Source organism: Myotis daubentonii, chromosome 1 (assembly GCF_963259705.1).
Source record: "Myotis daubentonii chromosome 1, mMyoDau2.1, whole genome shotgun sequence".
Classification (NCBI taxonomy): domain Eukaryota; kingdom Metazoa; phylum Chordata; class Mammalia; order Chiroptera; family Vespertilionidae; genus Myotis; species Myotis daubentonii.
The window spans coordinates 107,726,478-107,744,858 of record NC_081840.1 but is presented as its reverse complement, the minus strand read 5'-3'; the positions used below and the strand labels follow the sequence as shown (position 1 = coordinate 107,744,858).

Below are 18,381 nucleotides of genomic sequence, written 5' to 3'. Positions count from 1 at the left end.
TAGTTTATTTCTAATATTATGCCATTGTGGTCTGAAAAGATGCTTGGTATGATTTAAATCTTCTTGAATTTGGGGTGACTTTGTTTGTGACCCAATATGTGGTCTATTTTTTAATTTGTCCCATGAGTATCAGAGTGGAATGTGTATTCCGTGGCTTTGGGGTGAAGTGTTCTGAAGATGTCAATTAAGTCCATCTGATCTAGTGAGTCATTTAGGATTGCTATTTCTTTGCTGATTGTTTGTCTAGAGGATTTGTCCAGTGATGTCAGTGGTGTATTAAAGTCACCTACTATGATTGTATTGTCGATCTCTCCCTTGATATCTTCTAGGAGTTTTTTATGTATTTTTATGCGTTGAATGCATATATGTTTATCAGGGTTATATCCTCTTGTTGTATTGATCCCTTTAGTATTAAGAAGTGGTTTCCTTATCTCTTTTTATGGCCTTAACTTTGAGATCTATTTTGTCAGATATAAGTATTGCTACCCCAGCTTTCTTTTCATTTCCATTTGCCTGAAAGATATTTTTCCATCCCTTCACTTTCAGTCTGTGTGAGTACCTTCTTCTGAGGTGGGTCTCTTGTAGACAGCAAATATATGGGTCATGTTTTTTTATCCATTCAGCCACTCAATGTCTTTCAGTTGGAGCATTTAGTCCATTTATGTTTAAAGTTATTATTGAAAGGTACTTGTTTGCAGCCATTTCTTTTTGTGTGTGTGTGGCTGTTTTCTTTATGAACTTTTCTTTTTTTTTTTTTTCTACACTAGTCCCTTTAGCATTTCTTGCATTTCTGGCTTGGTGGTGATAAACTCCCTTAGCCTTTTTTTGTCTGTGAAGCTTCTTATTTCCCCTTCAATTTTGAATGATAGCCTTGCTGGATAGAGTATTCTTGGATTCAGTCCTTTGCTTTGCATCACTTTGTAAATTTCTGTCCATTCTTTTCTGGCCTGATGTGTTTCTGTTGAGAAATGATTTGATAATCTAATGGGAGATCTCCTGTATGTAACTTTCCGTCTCTCTCTTGAAGCCTGTAAGATTCTCTCTTTGTCCTGAACATTTGCCATGGTAATTATGATGTGTCTTGGTGTGGGTCTTTTTGGGTTCACCTTGTTTGGGACTCTCTGGGCTTGTGTGACTTTTTTCTTCCCCACCTCAGGGAAGTTTTCTGACATTATTTCTTCTAATAGTTTTTCTAATCCTTGTTCATCTTTCTGTTGTTCTGGCAACCCTATTATTCGTATGTTGTTTCCTTTGATGTTGTCCCAAAGCTCCCTTAGGCTCTCCTCCTGTCTTTTAATTTTTTTCTCCAATTGCAGTACGTTTTGGTTGTATTTTACTTCCTTTTCTTCTAATTCAGTAATTTGGTCCTCCGCTTCTCCTAGTCTACTGTTGATACTTTTAATGGTGTTTTTAATTGCAGCTATATCACTCTTCATTTCTTCTTGGGTCTTACTTAAGTTGTTGATTTTTTCATCTGATTCTCCTAGGTTCTTCCATATGTTATTGATTTTTTCATCTGTTTCTTCTTGCTTCTTGCATAGTTAGTTGAATTTTTCATCTGTTTCTTCTTGCTTCTTGCAGAAGTTGTTGATTTTTTCCTCCATCCAGTTTATGCACTCTAGGACCCATTCTGAATTCTTTTTCTACCATGTTGCATGCCTCTGTATTACTCAGCTGCTTTTTTGGAGAGTCCTCCTTCTCTTTCCTTTGGGGGTTTCTTTGTCTACCCATGTTTGATCTCACTGACATATCTAGACGTTGAGTCATTCAGTGGCTGCTCCCTGGGTGGCAGTGACTCCTTGGTTTGTGATTGCTCTTCGGGCAATTGCGGTAGCAACTGCTCTTCAGTTGGCAGCAGCTCCTCTGGTGGGTGCTGTTCACAGCTGTGGTGGCTCTTCTGGCTGGTGGGGGGTGGTATCACTTACAGCTGATGTTCCTCAGCAGAGGGTGTGGTGCTCAGGAGGCTGCTGTTGTTTGGATCTGCTGCGTTGATTTAAAGGTACAAAATACAACACAACAAGGCACCACGTACCAGGCACTAAACACAAATATATTCACGATATTAATAACCCCAAATAAAGGTGACCACCCGAATTAAGAGAATTAGGGGACAAGGGAGAAGGAAGAGAAAAAGATAAAAGAGAAAAAAGAAAAGAAAAGTAGGGACCCAAAAATGGAGTGCAAAAATGAAATTGGGAAAAAGGAGGGGGGAAAATAAAAGCGAGAAAAGTAATGAAAAAAAAAAAAAAACAGTGAAAAGAGAGAATGAAGTGGAAGTGGGGAAGAGACTTTTTATATGAGGAGAATACTCCTATAGAACCACCACTAATCCCAACAAATTCCAGCAACAGCTCCCTGGAGATGAATTCAAACTAGAAACAACCAATAATATAACGATGAAAATAGAATGGAGAACACTAATCCCAAAATAAAATAAAGAGAAAATAAAATGGCACTTTAAAAAATGGTAAAATGGTAGCAGTAATAATACTGGTTAAAAATAAGAAGGTAGTAATTAAAAGGGCAAAATCAGGTGATGGAAAAAGAAGAAATAAAAAAGGAAAAAAAAAGAAAAAAAAGGAAAAAAAAAGAAGAGAAAAAAAATTGGTTTCTTAGTTAAAAGGTGAAAAAAGAGAAAAAAAATTGCAGCAGTGAGGTCCTTTGGTTCTTCTAGTCTTCAGTCTGGCTCGCCTTAGTCCTGCCAGGTATTGAGGAGAGTGTTGAGTTTCCCTGTGATACACTGTTCTTCTGTGTTGTAAACCACAGTCCTTATTTTAAAGCAGGCCGTATTTGTTTTCCAGACTGCCTTATTTTGTGTTTAGCAAACAGTCAGTTTGTGGCTCAGCCTCTGGTTGGCAGTGTTCTGGGGTTGGCCTCTGAGGCTATATGGCTTCTCGCACTTAAAACTGATTTGGGGAGGTCAACTATCCAGAGCTGATTCCTTAATAGTTACCCGCTCTCTGTTGTTGCTGGGATTGAAAATCCCTCTATAGGCCAGACCCTGTTAACTCCCAGGGACTGATCAGATTATTTTAATCCTTGATCTCGTTCAGGGTCCAATCTGGGTGTGGCTGTGCTCTTTGCCTGGGAGCTGTGGGGAGGAGTCTCACTCTCCGGAGAGAATGGCTGCCCCAGTCTTGGGCTCAGGGGTGTCTCAGCACTCAATTCGCTGCCACCTCTCCTGGCCCCCCTTCTCTCCTCAGTCTCTCCCCAGATTCCACTCCTCCGCACACTCTCCCTCTCTTCAGCACAGGTGAGTGTCTGTATCCGAAATGTCCCTTGAACAGGATTCAGTGAAAACAAACAAACAAACGCTGGCTGCGGAAACGGGGAAGGCTTGGTTTCTATAAGCTCTTCTCTTACTGGCACTGCATGTTCTGGTCAGCTCTTCAGGCTGCCCCCTTTAGGCTCAGTCCTCCGTGATCACAGAACCCAGCTCTCAAATCCCCCGGCTGCGCCAGGAATCCCGCGGATCTCCTTTCCCCAGTCAGGGGCTGTGCCTGTCCCAAGGGACTCGGCTGTCTGCCACGCGGTCTCCCTCCGACCCTCTGGGCTCAGAGGTCTGGCAGACTTTCCTGCCCAAATCCCTGGGTTTTTTTTTTTTTTTACCTTTCCAGGGGAGTTCTGCCCTTCCCGGCTGCAAACCGTGTCACCAGCTGAGCAATTTTGCCAATTCGAGGTGGGTGTTATTAGTTTCAGCTGCTCACTCCATTTGCTCTGGGACACGACCTGGGACGCATCTGCCTTTATCGCCGCCATCTTCCACCTCTAGAAGTTTATTTCTTATAATTCTGGAGGCTGGAAGTCCAAGATTAATGTTCTGGAAGATTTAGTGTCTAGTGAGGGTCCACTTCCCTGTTTATAGATGACCATCTTTTCATGATAACCTCACATGGTGCAAGGGCTAAGCATTCTCTTTGGGGTCTCTTTTATAAGGTCACTAATCCCATTCATGAGGGCTCCAGCCTCATGTCCTAATCACCTCCCCAAAGCCCCACCTCCAAATACTACTACATTGGTGATTATGTTTCAACATATGAATTTGGAGGGGGGACACAAACATTTAGTCTGCGGCATGCTGAATTTGACAGCCTCAACCCAGGAAAGCACCCTCTCCAGGAAAGAAAGAGCTGTAAGTTGTTGGCTTTCTTCCATGCTTTTATTCCTCAGCAGATGTGGCTACTATGGACCATATAATGCACTGATTACAACTGCAGAGTCTTACTCAGGAACACCTGGGATTGAAGCTTGGCTTGGCCCCTTATTAGCTATGTGACCTTGAGTAAGTTATTTCTTTCTGCCTTGGTTTTCCCCCCTTTAAAATGGGAATATTGATAGCATTTGTCTCTTAGGGTAGTTGTGAAGATTGAATTAATATTTGTAAAGCACTCAGAATAATGCTTGGCACATGGTAAGGGCTCTATGAATATTAGCTTTCACCGGCAGCACTGCTGTCATCGTCGTCGTCATCACCATTCCAGATATTGTTCTAGGTGTCAAGGTCCCTGCTCTCACATATGATGGGAGAAATGGAAAATAAACAGATAAATAATTCAGTAAAGATAATTTCAAATAGTGATGGTGTTAAAACAATAAATCAGGCACATAAAAAATCATTCATCCATTAGTCAGTAAGGAAATGCAAATTAATACCACAATGGATATCACTGCATAGCTATTAGACTTTTACATTATTGACAATACCAAGTGCTGGTGAGGATACAGAGCAAACGGACCTCTCATATGTTGCTGGTGGGAACACAAAATGGTAGAGCTACTTTGGAAAACAGTTTGGCAGTTTCTTATAGTTAAAAATGTGCTTACTATGTATGTAACCCAGCAATCCTACTTAGGTCCCCAAGAGAAATAAGTTATGTTCACACAAAAAACTGTATTCAATATTTATGGTGGCTTTATTCATACCCACCCCAAACTACAAACAACTCACATGTCCTTCAGCTGGTGAATGGATAAACAATTGAATACCACTCAGCAATTTTTAAAAAATTAAATTTTTATATAATAAACAACAAATAAATCTCAAATGCATAATATGCTAAGTAAACAAAGCCAGATCAAACAGCTATATATAGATGATTCCATTTATATCACACTAGAGGCCTGGCACACAAAAATTTGTGCACTTGGGGGTAGGGGGTCCCTCAGCCCGGCCTGTGCCCTCTCATAGTCTGGGACCCCTCAGAGGTGACCACTTGCTGGCTTAGACCTGCTCCCCAGGGTATTGGGCCTAAGATGGCAATCAGACATCCCTCTGGCAGCCCAGCAGCCCTCGGGGGATGTGCACTTGCCAGCGGGGAGCAGACCTAAGCTGCAGTCAGACATCCTTAGCGCTGCTGAGGAGGCAGGAGAGGCTCCCACCACCACCGCTGTACTGGCAGCCATCAGCCTGGCTTGTGGCTGAGCAGAGCTCCCCCTGTGAGAGCGCACTGACCACCAGAGGGAAGCTCCTGCATTGAGCATCTGTCCCCTGGTGGTCAGTGTATGTCATAGTGAGCAGTCATTCCCAGTCTTTCTGCTGTTAGGGTTAGTTTGCATATTACCCTTTTACTATATAGGATAGAGGCCTGGTGCATGGGTGGGGGCCAGCTGGTTTGCCCTGAAGGTTGATCCGGATCAGGGTGGGGGTCCCGTTTGGGTGCCTGGCCAGCCTGGATGATGGGTGATGGCTGTTTGCAGCTGGTCACACCCCCTTCAGGGTGGGGGTCCCCACTGTGGTGCCTGGCCAGTCTGGGTGAGGGGCTGAGGGCTATTTTCAGGCTGGCGAGCGACTGAAGCTCCTGGCCTCTTTTTTTTTTTCTTTTCTTTTTTCTGGGATTTATTTACCTTCTATAGCTGTCACTGGAGCTGAGAGCCGGCTCCAGCTCTGAGGTCCGGCTCCAGCTCTGAGGCCGTGGCTGGCTGAAAGCAGGTATCTGGGTTTGTTTGGCTTCTGTAATTGAAGCTCTGTTGCCATCACTGGTGCTCTAAGCTCTGAGGCCTCGGCTGGCTGAAAGCAGGTATCTGGGGTTTGTTTAGCTTCTATAATTGAAATATTGTTGCTTCCGGAGCTCAGAGCTGGGCTGCGGCAGGTGGGGAACCTTGGCTTCCTCCATCACTGGAGTAAGCAAGCCTCATGTTTGCTTCAGCTGTGTGGCTTCCGGCCGCCATCTTTGTTGGCAGTTAATTTGCATATCCTGCTTATTATCCAATGGTAGTGGAGGTATGGTTAATTACCATGTTTGTCTATTATTAGATAGGATTTTATAAAAGGCAAAACCATAGGGGAGAAAACAGATTAGTGGTTGTTAGGGGCTGGGGGTAGGGGGAGTTGACCACAAAGGGACAACTCATGGAGATTTTTAGGGTGATAGAATTGTTCTGTATCTTGATCATGATAGTGGTTATATGACTGTATACAATTGTCAAAACTCATAGAACTGTGCACCAAAAAGGGTAAATTTTACTGTAGGTAAATTATACCTCAATTAACCTGACAGAGTGGAAAATCTCACTGTGGGATTGTTGAAATAGGAAAACCAAATGATGAATCAGTCAGTTAGGGTATGTGGCACAGGTGAGAAGGGGCTGCTGCACACAGTATAGTAGTCAGAGAAGGCTTTCTGAGGAGGTGCTCTGAGCTAAGCCTGGGTGAGGAGAAGGAGCCAGGCCTATAAGGATCCAGAGGAGGATGTCAGGCAGAGGGCAGCAAGATGGCCCACGTGGCTAGAGCTGGGTAGGGGAAGAGGAGAGGGTGGAGGACAGGTCAGGGGCTTTGACTCTTCTCTGGGCATATATAAAGGAAACACTGAAACATTGATGTGGGTGAGATACCCTAGAGGGGAGCAGGGAGAGGTGGACAGAAAACAGCAGCTTGTGACCATGTATAGAAGTGATGGAGGGTTGTGATGCCCCAAGGAGAGGGTGGGTCTGGGAGCTCCAGCAGGCTGGGGTAGGAGGACTGGCACAGGCAGATGGGGTGCTTCAGAACCTTGCTGAGAGTATTGCTGGTGGTGGTGAGGCATAAGCCAGACATCCAGGGTTAAGGACTGCTAGAGGTGAGGACATGTAAGTGAAGCTTACAGGAGACAGACTTGGTAGGAATCTGTGGGAATCTCAGAGAGAGTGGGGTGGAGCTGCTCATTAGTGTGTGTGATTATGTGTATATGTATGTAAGTAGGAGTGTATGTGTTTATGCATGTGCATGTGTACATGTATATGTGTATATATGTTTAGGCATGCATGTGTATGTGTGTTAGTGTGTATGTGTGTTGGTGTGTATTCATGTGTATGTTTGTATGTGCACCTATGTGTTTGTGTATCTGTTTATGTGTGCACATGTATATATGTGTGCATCCCAGTGTGTATGCATGTGTATACATATTGTGAACACAACTTGCAAAATGGGCTTGATCTATGGAGGAACGTGCCAGATGGCGAGAAGTGGGAGCTTGGTCAGGGCCTTGAATGCCAGGCTAGAGAGGTCACTTAAGGGAGAGGGGGGAGGATGGTGCCATGAGGCCCATCCAAAAGGTGGGAGGCAGTGTGAAGTCCCGCTGGGCTGGGAGACTGGTATCTGTCCTAGAGAACCCATGCTGAGGTGAGTCTGCCTGGAGTAGTAGAAGCCTCATTTTTGCCCACACTAATCTTCCTGCTCCTTCCCCACAGTGCATGCTGGGACAACGATGGACAGGCTGCCACTCCCTGGGCCCCCAGAGGCTGGTCTATTTGCCTCCTGGCACCGTCTGACTCAGGTAGGGGGAGAGTGAGGTGGACTCACTTGCCTCATGCCTGTGTGCCCAGTCGGAGGGCCCTAGGAGTGAGGATGGAATGAGGCCTTGCCAGGGGCAGTAGTGTGTAGGGCACAGCCAAGTCTCCTGGAGAGGAGCTCCTGGACCCTTGAGAAAGTAGGCCACCTCAGTAGCTATCCATCCTCACCAGACCACCACCCAGGGCACTGAGAGGCCAGCCCTGGGACACATAATTTCCCCAGCACCTGTTTGGTATCACATGTTCACTATCTGCAGTTTGTTCAGAACTTTCATACATACACCTTCTAAGTACTTTGCCTGGGAGGTGTTGCATCTGTGGGGCTCCCCTTGTGATCACTCTGGCTTTTTCTGCCAGAGTCACTGTACTTACCTTGTGTGGATGTTTCCATGAGTGATGGCTCAGACCCTGGAAGGTCCTGCTCTCTACAGGACTCCCCCAGGGCAGGGGTACTTTTTCCAATGCCAGGCATAGCCCAGATCACCTTTCCACTTGGTATTTCTCTGCTGCTCCTGAACACTTCAGATGATGCTTTCTGCTTAGGGCCAAGTGCCCCAAAGGCTGGGACGGGTTGTGGGCTAGGTTTGCTAGAAAAAATACAGAATGTCCAGTGAAATTGGAAATTCAGGCAGATAACAAATCATTTTTTTTAGTACAAGTATATTCCAAATACTACATGGGAAATATAATTTTATTTGCTAAATCTGGCAACCCTAGTGAGGGCTGATGTCCCAGTCCCTTCCTCCTCTGGTCAGTCCTTCCTGCTGGGCCTACCTTGACCTCCTCAGATGAGTGATCTCCAGTGCCTATGACAGGTGTCCTAGAGCCAGGGGTGGCCAAGCTTACTGATCTCCCAGAGTGCTTAGGGGTGTGGAGGTAGAGCTAGAAGTAACAGGGCTAAGATAGGGTCAGATAATGGAGGGCTTGGAATGTCCTATTTCTGCATCCTCAACATTGGAGAGACATGGGAAGTGTTTCCTCTGTATGCCGAGTTATATTTCTGACTGTTAAGGTAATATTTTCTTTATGTTATCTATCTACATATCTAACAGGCTGGGAATATTTCAAGCATGCTTTTCAAGCTCTTCCCATAATCTCTTCCTTCCTAGGGATAAATACTGCTAACTAGTTCAATAGATACCCTTCTAGGCTTTATTCTATGCACTTATAAACATTTTAAAAGGAAAAACATGGGCTCATGCTATTTATACTTGCTCTGTCACTTGATTTTTTTTACTTTCAAATATTGTGTAGCTCATTCCAGAGTTCTTAACTATCCTTTTATGCCCATTGATTGGATGGTCTTTAAATTATGTATCCATTATTAATCCTATTGGTAGCTGTTTAGATAGTTTCCAGTGTTTGGCTATATAGAAAACTCAGGGAATCTCCCAGTTCATACATATGTGTGCACTTGTGTTTTGGGTCCTCCAGGAATGTTTCTGGTAGTGGACAGTCTGGGTCAGAGGGCATGCACATTTCAAGATTTAATCTGTATGGCCAGATCAGCATCCAGAAGACTGTGCCGATTTATCAGGCACAAAAGGCCTCTTCCCCTCACCCTTGACAACCATGGGCATTATCAATCACTTAAATCCCTGCCAATTTGATAGGTAAACTGATCTTATTTTTCATTTCTTTGACTACTAATGATCTTGAGGATATTTGTGTGTGCTTGCTGGCCATTTCACTTTCATTATTTGTGAATTTTCCCAATTCATGTCCTGTCCTCAGCTTATTTTTCTATTGATCTGTCCACTCATTTAGTAAGCATTTATTGAGCATATAGTATATGTTAGGCACTGTTTTGGTTAGGGGCCTAACAGTGAACAAAACTGACAAAAAAATACCTGCTTTACGGAACTTATACTGCAGTGGAGGGGAGACAGCCAAGAAAAAATAGATAAATGAAATATAGTGTGCATATGAATGTTACTTAAATGCTAAGGAGAAAAAAAATAACACAGGGGAGAGATTGGAAGTGTTGGTTAACTTGGATATGGTAGTAATCCAGGCCTTACTTGGAGGTGGCATTAAAATAAAGACCTGTAGAGGAGAACCAAGATGGTGGCATAGGTAAATGCTTGTATTCGCTGCCTCCCACAACCACATCAAAATTACAACTAAAATACAGAACAGTCATCATCCAGAACCATTTGAAAGCTGGCTGAAGGGAAGTGCTACAACTAGAGAAGTAAAGAAGAAAGCACATTGAGACTGGTAGGAGGGGTGGAGGCACAGAATGGGCTGGTCCAACACCCATGTGGGCTGCTTTTTAAATTGGGAGGGAGATCATCTCTGCAGAAGCCCCCCACATGAGGAGCAAGGGTTCCCAGCCCCACACCAGACTCCCAGCCCAGGCTCCTAGAGCTGGGAAGAGAAGTCCCAGTAACTACAGGCTGTAAAAACTAGTGGAGATTGGGGCTCAGTGACAAGGAGGTTGCTGGAGGCCCAGCTGTTCCTTTTTAAAGGGGTGGTGTATGAACTGAACTTACAAGGTTCCACTTCCTCTGAGCTCCAGTGCCAGGGTAAGGCTCTGGGGGACCTAGACACATATGGGGGAAGAGCTGGATTATCTGGCATCAGGGCAGGAACTCAGGGGCAGCTTTCTCCCAGATGGAGGTGCTGCCAGGGGTCATTGTCCCTGTGCCGGGACTTCCCAGGTTGCAGGCTGATTGGCAGCCATATCTGAGTCTCTATCAGCTTGGAACATACTATTTGCACAGCCTAGGGGGTTCCCTAAGACCTTGCCCCATCCAATTTGCAGACCCACCTGCCGGGAGCCGGTCCATGCTTGCTGTTTCAAGGAACCTGGCATATATGGCATACTGTTCTTAATATGTTTGCTCACCTTCTTGGCACTATGTGTCTTAACCAAGGTCTCTGAGAAAGGTTGTTTCCCCAGGTAGGGATTTTCCCCTGAAGTTAGGGAGGGAATAAAACCCCTCAACTAAGTGCCAGGCGGGTAATTAATCACTTTAACTATGAACAATCATGCTTAAGCTACATAATCTTTACTCCCTGGAATGGAGATAAGAAATGCCCTAACCTTTGTAATAGAGATTGATAGGATTGAATCAACTGGTATAAATACAGATGTAACAAGACAGAAAGAGACAGAACTTATAAGACAGAACCAAGAGAGATAGAACCTAGGCACAGAACCTACACAGAACATTCTCTAGAGACAGAAGAACTTCGATGGAGAGAACATGGCAAAAGATCCTGGACAGAAACTGGCCTCAGAACCTAGAGATAGAACCTAGCGAGAAAACATGGCAAAAGATCCTGGACTGAACCTGACTACAGAAATTGGCAAGAGAACCTGACTAGAACCTGGCTACTGAACCTGGCTGGAGAACCTGGACAGAACCTGGCTGGAGAACCTAGCAAGAGAACATGGACACAGAACCTGGCTGGAGATCCAGAGCAGAACCTCTCTGGATATCCAGACCAGAACCTGGCTGGAGATCCTAACCAGAACTTCGCTGGAGATCCAGACCAGAACTTCACTGGAGATCCAGACCAGAACTTGGCTGGAGATCCTGGCTAGAGATCCTGGCTAGGCTGCTGATAAACCAAACGCTGTCTCCATGTCATTCCTTCTTCGCTGACTCCGTCCACACCTTTGAGGACCCCTGGACCTGCTGGGGTTGGACGCCGGCACCCACCCAAGCTGTGTTCAGTGGCTTTTGCATATGAATGGCCTGTCCTTGCTTGTGCTTCAGACTTTGCTAAAATTCTCAAACAAGCTGCAGCTTGATCAGGGAACCTCAAACCTACCAATAAAAGGCCTAAGACTCAGTACTAGCACCAGCCTGCTTTGCTTCACAGCTGGGCCTCTTCTGGGCACTTCCAAACCCAATAAAAATGGGGGGGAATCTGCAGATCTCTCTGTAGCTCCTGCTGGGTGGCCCCAGGCAGTGGCGGACTTTGAGCTTCCTGAAAACCCAAGAGCCAGTGCACCAGTGGTCAGCAACAGACCATGACAGATTACAACTCTACACATCCATAAGCGACACACTCAAGACACAGACTCAGGGAGCACCAAAGCCCCACTGAAGAAAGTCCAGCACCATAAGGGTGTCTTCTGCACAACAGTTCTCCCACTCTAGCTGCAGCTGGTCCTCACAGTCAATTGGCCTGGAGGTCAATTCCCCCCAGTGACACCAACAGCAATTAAGGCTCAACTACAACAAGACTGTGCACACAGCCCATGAAGGGGCACACTTAGAGAGACCAGCTCAGGTGACTGGGGAGGCTAAGTCACTGAACCCTATAGAGCACCTACAATACAAGGCCACTCTACCAACTCAAGAAGACATAGCAGCTGTACCCAATGCATAGAAACAAACACAGGAAAGCAGCCAAAATGCAGAGACAAAGAAACATGCCACAAATGAAAGAAATGGAATTTTTCATTTTTATTTTTGTATTATTATTTTGTTAGTTTTTTTTCTTTTTTCTTTGTTCTCCTCCCCCCCCCCTTTATTTCCTACTTCTTTCCCATTATTTTTTAAACCACGGGAGCAGCAGACATGTGAGTGGCACACTCTTGTTCAGGGAGCATCAGGCCCGTGAGCAGCCTGCCTCGACCCTAAGAGCAGCAGCCTCATGTGGCCTGCCCCTGTACAAGGAGCAGCAGCTCTGTGAGTGGGCCACTTCCCCGTCTGAGGAGGAGCAACCATGCGAGCAGTCCAACCTGTCTGAGGAGCAGCAGTCGCATGAGCAGTCTTCCTACATCTGAGGAGCGGCAGCCCTAAGCAGCCCGCCCCTATCAGAGGAGCAGCAGCAGCACAAGCATCTTGCCCTCGTCCAAGCAGGAGCAGTTTCACAAGCAGCCTGCCCAATCCAAGGAGCAGCAGTTCTGCGAGCGGCCCAGACCCATTTGAGGAACAGCAATAGCCCAACCCGGTCCGAAGAGCAGCAGCCACATGAACAGATAGCCCACGTCTGAGGAGCGGCAGCCCTGTGCAGCATTCACTGGTTCAAGGAGCAGATCCACAAAAGCCTGCACCTGTCCGATGAGCAGCAGCCAGGTGAGTGGCACGTCCCCGTCTGAGGAGGAGCAGCCACGCGTGCAGCTCATTCCCGTCCAAAGAGCAGCAGCCTTGCAAGCAGCCCATGCCCATCCAAGGAGCAATAGACTTGCAATCAACCTGTCCAAGTCCTAGGAGCAATAGCCCCACAAGCAGCCCACCACATAAGAGGAACAACAGCAGTGTGCAGCAAGCACCCATCCAAGGATCAGCAGCCACGTGAGCAGTCTGCCCCAGTTCAAGGAGTAGCAGCTAAGTGTGAAGCCCGCCCCTATTGAAGGAACAGCAGCCTCGTGATCAGCACACCCTCTGTCTGAGGAACAACAGCTGTGTGTGAAGCCTCCCCGCACCAGCCAGAAGAGCCACCACAGCTATGAACAGCACCCACCAGAGAAGCTGCTGCCAACTGAGGAGCAGCTGCTACCACAAGTGCCCAAGGAGCAATCACAGCCTGAGAAGACACTGCCACCCAAGAAGCAGTCCCTGAATGACTCAACATCTAGATATTTCGGTGAGATCAAACATGGGTAGACAAAGAAACCCCCAAAGGAAAGAAAAGGAGGACTCGCCAGAAAAGCAGCTAAGTGAAACAGAGGCATTCAGCATGACAGAAAAAGAATTCAGATTAAGGATCCTAGAATGCATAAACCAGATGGAGGAAAATATCAACAACTTATGCAAGAATAAAGAAGAAACAGATGAAAAAAAATCAACAACCTATGTAAGAATCAAAAAGAAAAAGATGAAAAATCAACAAATTATAGAAGAACAAAGAAGAAATGGAGAGCGATATAGCTGCAATAAAAAACACCATGGAGAGTTTCAACAGTAGACTAGGAGAAGCCGAGAACCAAATTAGCGAATTAGAAGAAAGGGAAGCAAAACGCACCCAAACTGAACTGCAATTGGAGAAAAAAAATTAAAAGACAGGAGGAGAGTCTAAGGGAGCTTTGGGACAACATCAAAGGAAACAACATATGAATAATAGGGGTGCCAGAACAACAGAAAGAGGAACAAGGGTTAGAAACCTATTTGAAGAAATAATATCAGAAAACTTCCCTGAGGTGGGGAAGAAAAAACTCACACAACCACAGAGAGTCCCAAACAAGGTGAACCCCAAAAGACCCACACCAATTACCATGGCAAATGTTCAGGACAAAGAGAAAATCTTACAGGCTGCAAGAGAGAGACAGAAAGTTACATACAGGGGATCTCCCATTAGATTATCAAATGATTTCTCAATAGAAACACATCAGGCCAGAAAAGAATGGACGGAAATTTACAAAGTGATGCAAAGCAAAGGACTGAATCCAAGAATACTCTATCCAGCAAGGCTATCAGTCAAAATTGAAGGGGAAATAAGAAGCTTCACAGACAAAAAAAGGCTAAGGGAGTTTATCACCACCAAGCCAGCAATGCAAGAAATGCTAAATTGACTGGTGTAGAAAGAAGAAATAAAAATCTAAGAAAGAAAACAGGCACAAAAAATAGAAATGGCTACAAACAAGTACCTTTCAATAATAACTTTAAATGTAAATGCATTAAATGCTCCAAACAAAAGACATTGAGTGGCTGAATGGATAAAAAAAACATGACCCATATATTTGCTGTCTACAAGAGACCCACCTCAGAAGAAGGGACTCACACAGACTGAAAGTGAGCGATGGAAAAATATCTTTCAGGCAAATGGAAATGAAAAAAAAGCTGGGGTAGCATTACTTATATCGGACAAAATAGACCTCAAAGTGAAAGCCATAACAAGAGATAAGGAAGGCCACTTCATAATACTAAAGGGATCAATACAACAAGAAGATATAACCCTGCTAAACATATATGCACCCATTGCAGGTGCACCCAAATTCATAAAAAAAAACTCCTGGAAGATATCAAAGGAGAGATCGACAACAATACAATCATAGTAGGGGACTTTAATACACCACTGACAGCACTGGATAAGTCCTCTAGACAAACAATCAGCAAAGAAACAGCAAACCTAAATACACACTAGATCAGATGGACTTAATAAACATCTTCACAACACTTCACCCCAAAGCCAGGGAATATACATTCTACTCATGTGCTCATGAGACATATTCAAAAATAGACCATATATTGGGGCACAAGCAAAGTATCCCCAAATTCAAGAAGATTGAAATCATAAAAAGCATCGTCGCAGACCACGATGGCATAATATTAGATATAAACTACAATAAAAACAACCCAAAATACTCAAACACCTGGAAGCTGAATAGCATGCTATTAAATATTGATTGGGTTACCAATGAGATCAAAGAAGAAATTAAAAACATCCTGGAAACTAATGACAATGAAAACACAACAATCCAGAACCTATTGGACACAATGAAAGCAGTCCTGAGAGGGAAGTTTATAGCTCTACAGGCCTATCTCAAAAAAAAAAAAAATGGTAGTAAATCATCTAACTCTACAACTCAAAGTATTAGAAAGACAGCAACAAGAAAACCCCAGAGTGAGCAGAAGGAAGGAGATCATAAAGACTAGAGCAGAAATAAATGACATAGAGACCAAAAAAACAATACAGAAAATCAATGAAACCAAGAGTTGGTTCTTTGAAAGGATAAACAAGATTGACAAACCTCTAGCCAGACTCACCAAGAAGCAAAGAGAGAGGACCCAAATAAACAAAATCAGAAACGATAGAGATGAAATAACAACAGACCCCACAGAAATACAAACGATTGTTAAAAAAGACTATGGACAGCTCTACTCCAACAAACTAGACAACCTGGAGGAAATGGACAAATTCCTAGAAAAATACAACATTCCAAAACTCAATCAGGAAGAATCTAAAAATCTCAACAGGCCAATAACTATGGAAGAAGTTGAAGCAGTCATCAAAAAGCTTCCATCAAACAAAAGCACAGGACCAGAGGGCTTCACAGGGGAGTTTTACGAAACATTGAAAGAAGAACTAAAACCTGTCCTCCTCAGACTACTACAAAAAATTCAAGAGGAAGGAACACTTCCAAGCTCATTCTATGAAGCCAGCATCACCCTAATACCAAAACCAGGTAAAGACAACACAAGGAAAGAGAATTACAGGCCAATATCCCTCATGAACATAGATGCCAAAATCCTCAACAAAATCTTAGCAAATTGGATCCAGCAGTACATCAGAAAAATCATACACCATGACCAAGTAGGATTTATCCCAGCAATGCAAGGGATCCGCAAATCAATAAACGTGATACATCACATAAACAAATTGAAAGAAAAAAACCACATGCTCATATCAATTGATGCAGAAAAAGCATTTGACAAAATTCAACACCCATTTTTGATAAAAACTCTCAGTAAGGCGGGAGTAGAAGGATCATACCTCAACATAATAAAAGCCATATATGACAGGCCCACAGCCAGCATCATCCTCAACGGACAAAAACTAACACCATTTCCCCTAAGAACAGGAACAAAACAGGGATGCCCCCTCTCACCACTCCTGTTCAACATAGTACTGGAAGTGTTAGCCATTGGAATTAGGCAAGAAGAAGAAATAAAAGGCATCCAAATTGGAAAAGAGGAAGTAAAACTGTCCTTATTTGCAGACGACATGATATTATACATACAAAACCCTAGAGACTCCATCAAAAAGCTACTAGACTTAATACATGAATTTGGCAATGTAGCAGGATACAAAATTTACCCCAAGAAATCTGAGGCATTTCTATACACCAATAGTGAACTTTCAGAAAGAGAGATTATAAAAACAATCCCGTTTACCATCGCACCAAGAAAATTGAGCTACCTAGGAATAAACTTTACTGTAGAGGTAAAAGACCTCTACTCAGAAAACTACAGGACGTTGAAAAAAGATATAGAGGAAGACATACACAGATGGAAGAACATACCGTGTTCATGGATTGGTAGAATCAATATCATTAAAATGTCCATACTACCCAAGCAATCTATAAATTCAACGCACTTCCCATTAAAATACCAATGGCATACTTCAAAGATCTAGAACGAACTCTCCAAAAATTCATCTGGAACAGAAAAAGACCCCGAATAGCTGCAGCAATCCTCAAAAAGAACAAAGTAGGTGGGATCTCAATACCAGATATCAAGATGTATTACAAAGCCACTTTTCTCAAAACTGCCTGGTACTGGCACAAGAATAGGCATATAGATCAATGGAATAGAATAGAGAGCCCAGAAATTGGCCCGAACCAATATGCTCAATTAATATTTGACAAAGGAGGCAAGAACATACAATGGAGCCAAGATAGTCTCTTTTATAAATGGTGTTGGGAAAATTGGACAGATATATGCAAGAAAATGAAACTAGACCACCAACTTACACCATACACAAAAATAAACTCAAAATGGATAAAGGCCTTAAATGTACGTCAGGAAACCATAAAAATTCTAGAAGAATCCAAAGGAACAAAATCTCAGACATATGCCGAAGCAATTTCTTCACTGATACAGCTCCTAGGGCACTTGAAACTAAAGAGAAAATGAACAAATGGGACTACATCAAAATAAAAAGCTTCTGCACAGCAAAAGAAACCATCAACAAAACAATGAGAAAACCCACTGTGTGGGAAAACATATTTGCCAATGTCATATTGATAAGGGCCTAATCTCCAAAATTTATAGGGAACTCATAGAACTTAACAAAAGGAAGATAAACAATCCAATCAAAAAATGGGCAAAGGACCTAAATAGACACCTTTCAGAAGAGGACATTCAGAAAGCCAAGAGACATATGAAAACATGCTCAAAGTCACTAATCATCCGAGAGATGCAAATCAAAACAACAATGAGGTACCATCTCACACCTGTCAGACTGGCTATCATCAACAATTCAACAAACGACAAGTGCTGGAGAGGATGTGGAGAAAAAGGAACACTTGTGCACTGCTGGTGGGAATGCAGACTGATGCAGCCACTATGGAAGACAGTATGGAGTTTCCTCAAAAAACTGAAAATGGAACTCCCATTTGACCCTGTGATCCCACTTCTAGGAATATATCCCAAGAAACCAGAAACACCAATCAGAAAGGATATATGCACCCCTATGTTCATAGCAGCACAATTCACCATAGCTACGATCTGGAAACAGCCTAAGTGCCCATCAGTAGATGAATGGATTAGAAAACTGTGGTACATCTACACGATGGAATACTATGCTGCTGTAAAAAGGAAGGAACTCTTACCATTTGCAACGTCATGGATGGAACTGGAGAGCATTATGCTAAGTGAAATAAGCCAGTCAATAAAGGAAAAATACCACATGATCTCACTCATTCGTGGACAATAGAGACCATTATAAACTTTTGAACAATAATAGATACAGAGTCAGAGCTGCCTCAAACAGATTGTCAAACTGCAGCGGGAAGGCCGGGGAGGGTTGGGGGGTAGGAGGTAGGGGGGTAAGAGATCAACCAAAGGACTTGTATGCATGCATATAAGCATAACCAATGGACATAAGACACTGGGGATAGGGGAGGCTAGGGGACTGTCTAGGGTGGGTGGGGGGGAATGGACACATATCTAATACCCTTTGTATTGCTTTAAGCAATAAAAATAAATA

At 43.8% G+C, this 18,381-nt stretch overlaps 1 protein-coding gene across 9 annotated transcripts in view; it reads left to right on the top strand.

Annotated features, from left to right (window-relative positions):
- LINGO1 (leucine rich repeat and Ig domain containing 1) overlaps window positions 1-18,381 on the top strand; it is a 270,078-nt gene that overhangs the window by 179,084 nt on the left and 72,613 nt on the right. For 4 of the 9 annotated variants that reach the window (XM_059656191.1, XM_059656192.1, XM_059656190.1 and 1 more), the window contains one exon: window positions 7,666-7,751. The exons of the other annotated variants lie outside the window; for them this stretch is intronic. In XM_059656191.1, the coding sequence (XP_059512174.1) occupies window positions 7,683-7,751 (69 nt within the window). In that variant the 5' untranslated portion in view covers window positions 7,666-7,682. The remainder of the gene's footprint in view (window positions 1-7,665; window positions 7,752-18,381) is intronic. 9 annotated transcript variants of the gene reach the window in all.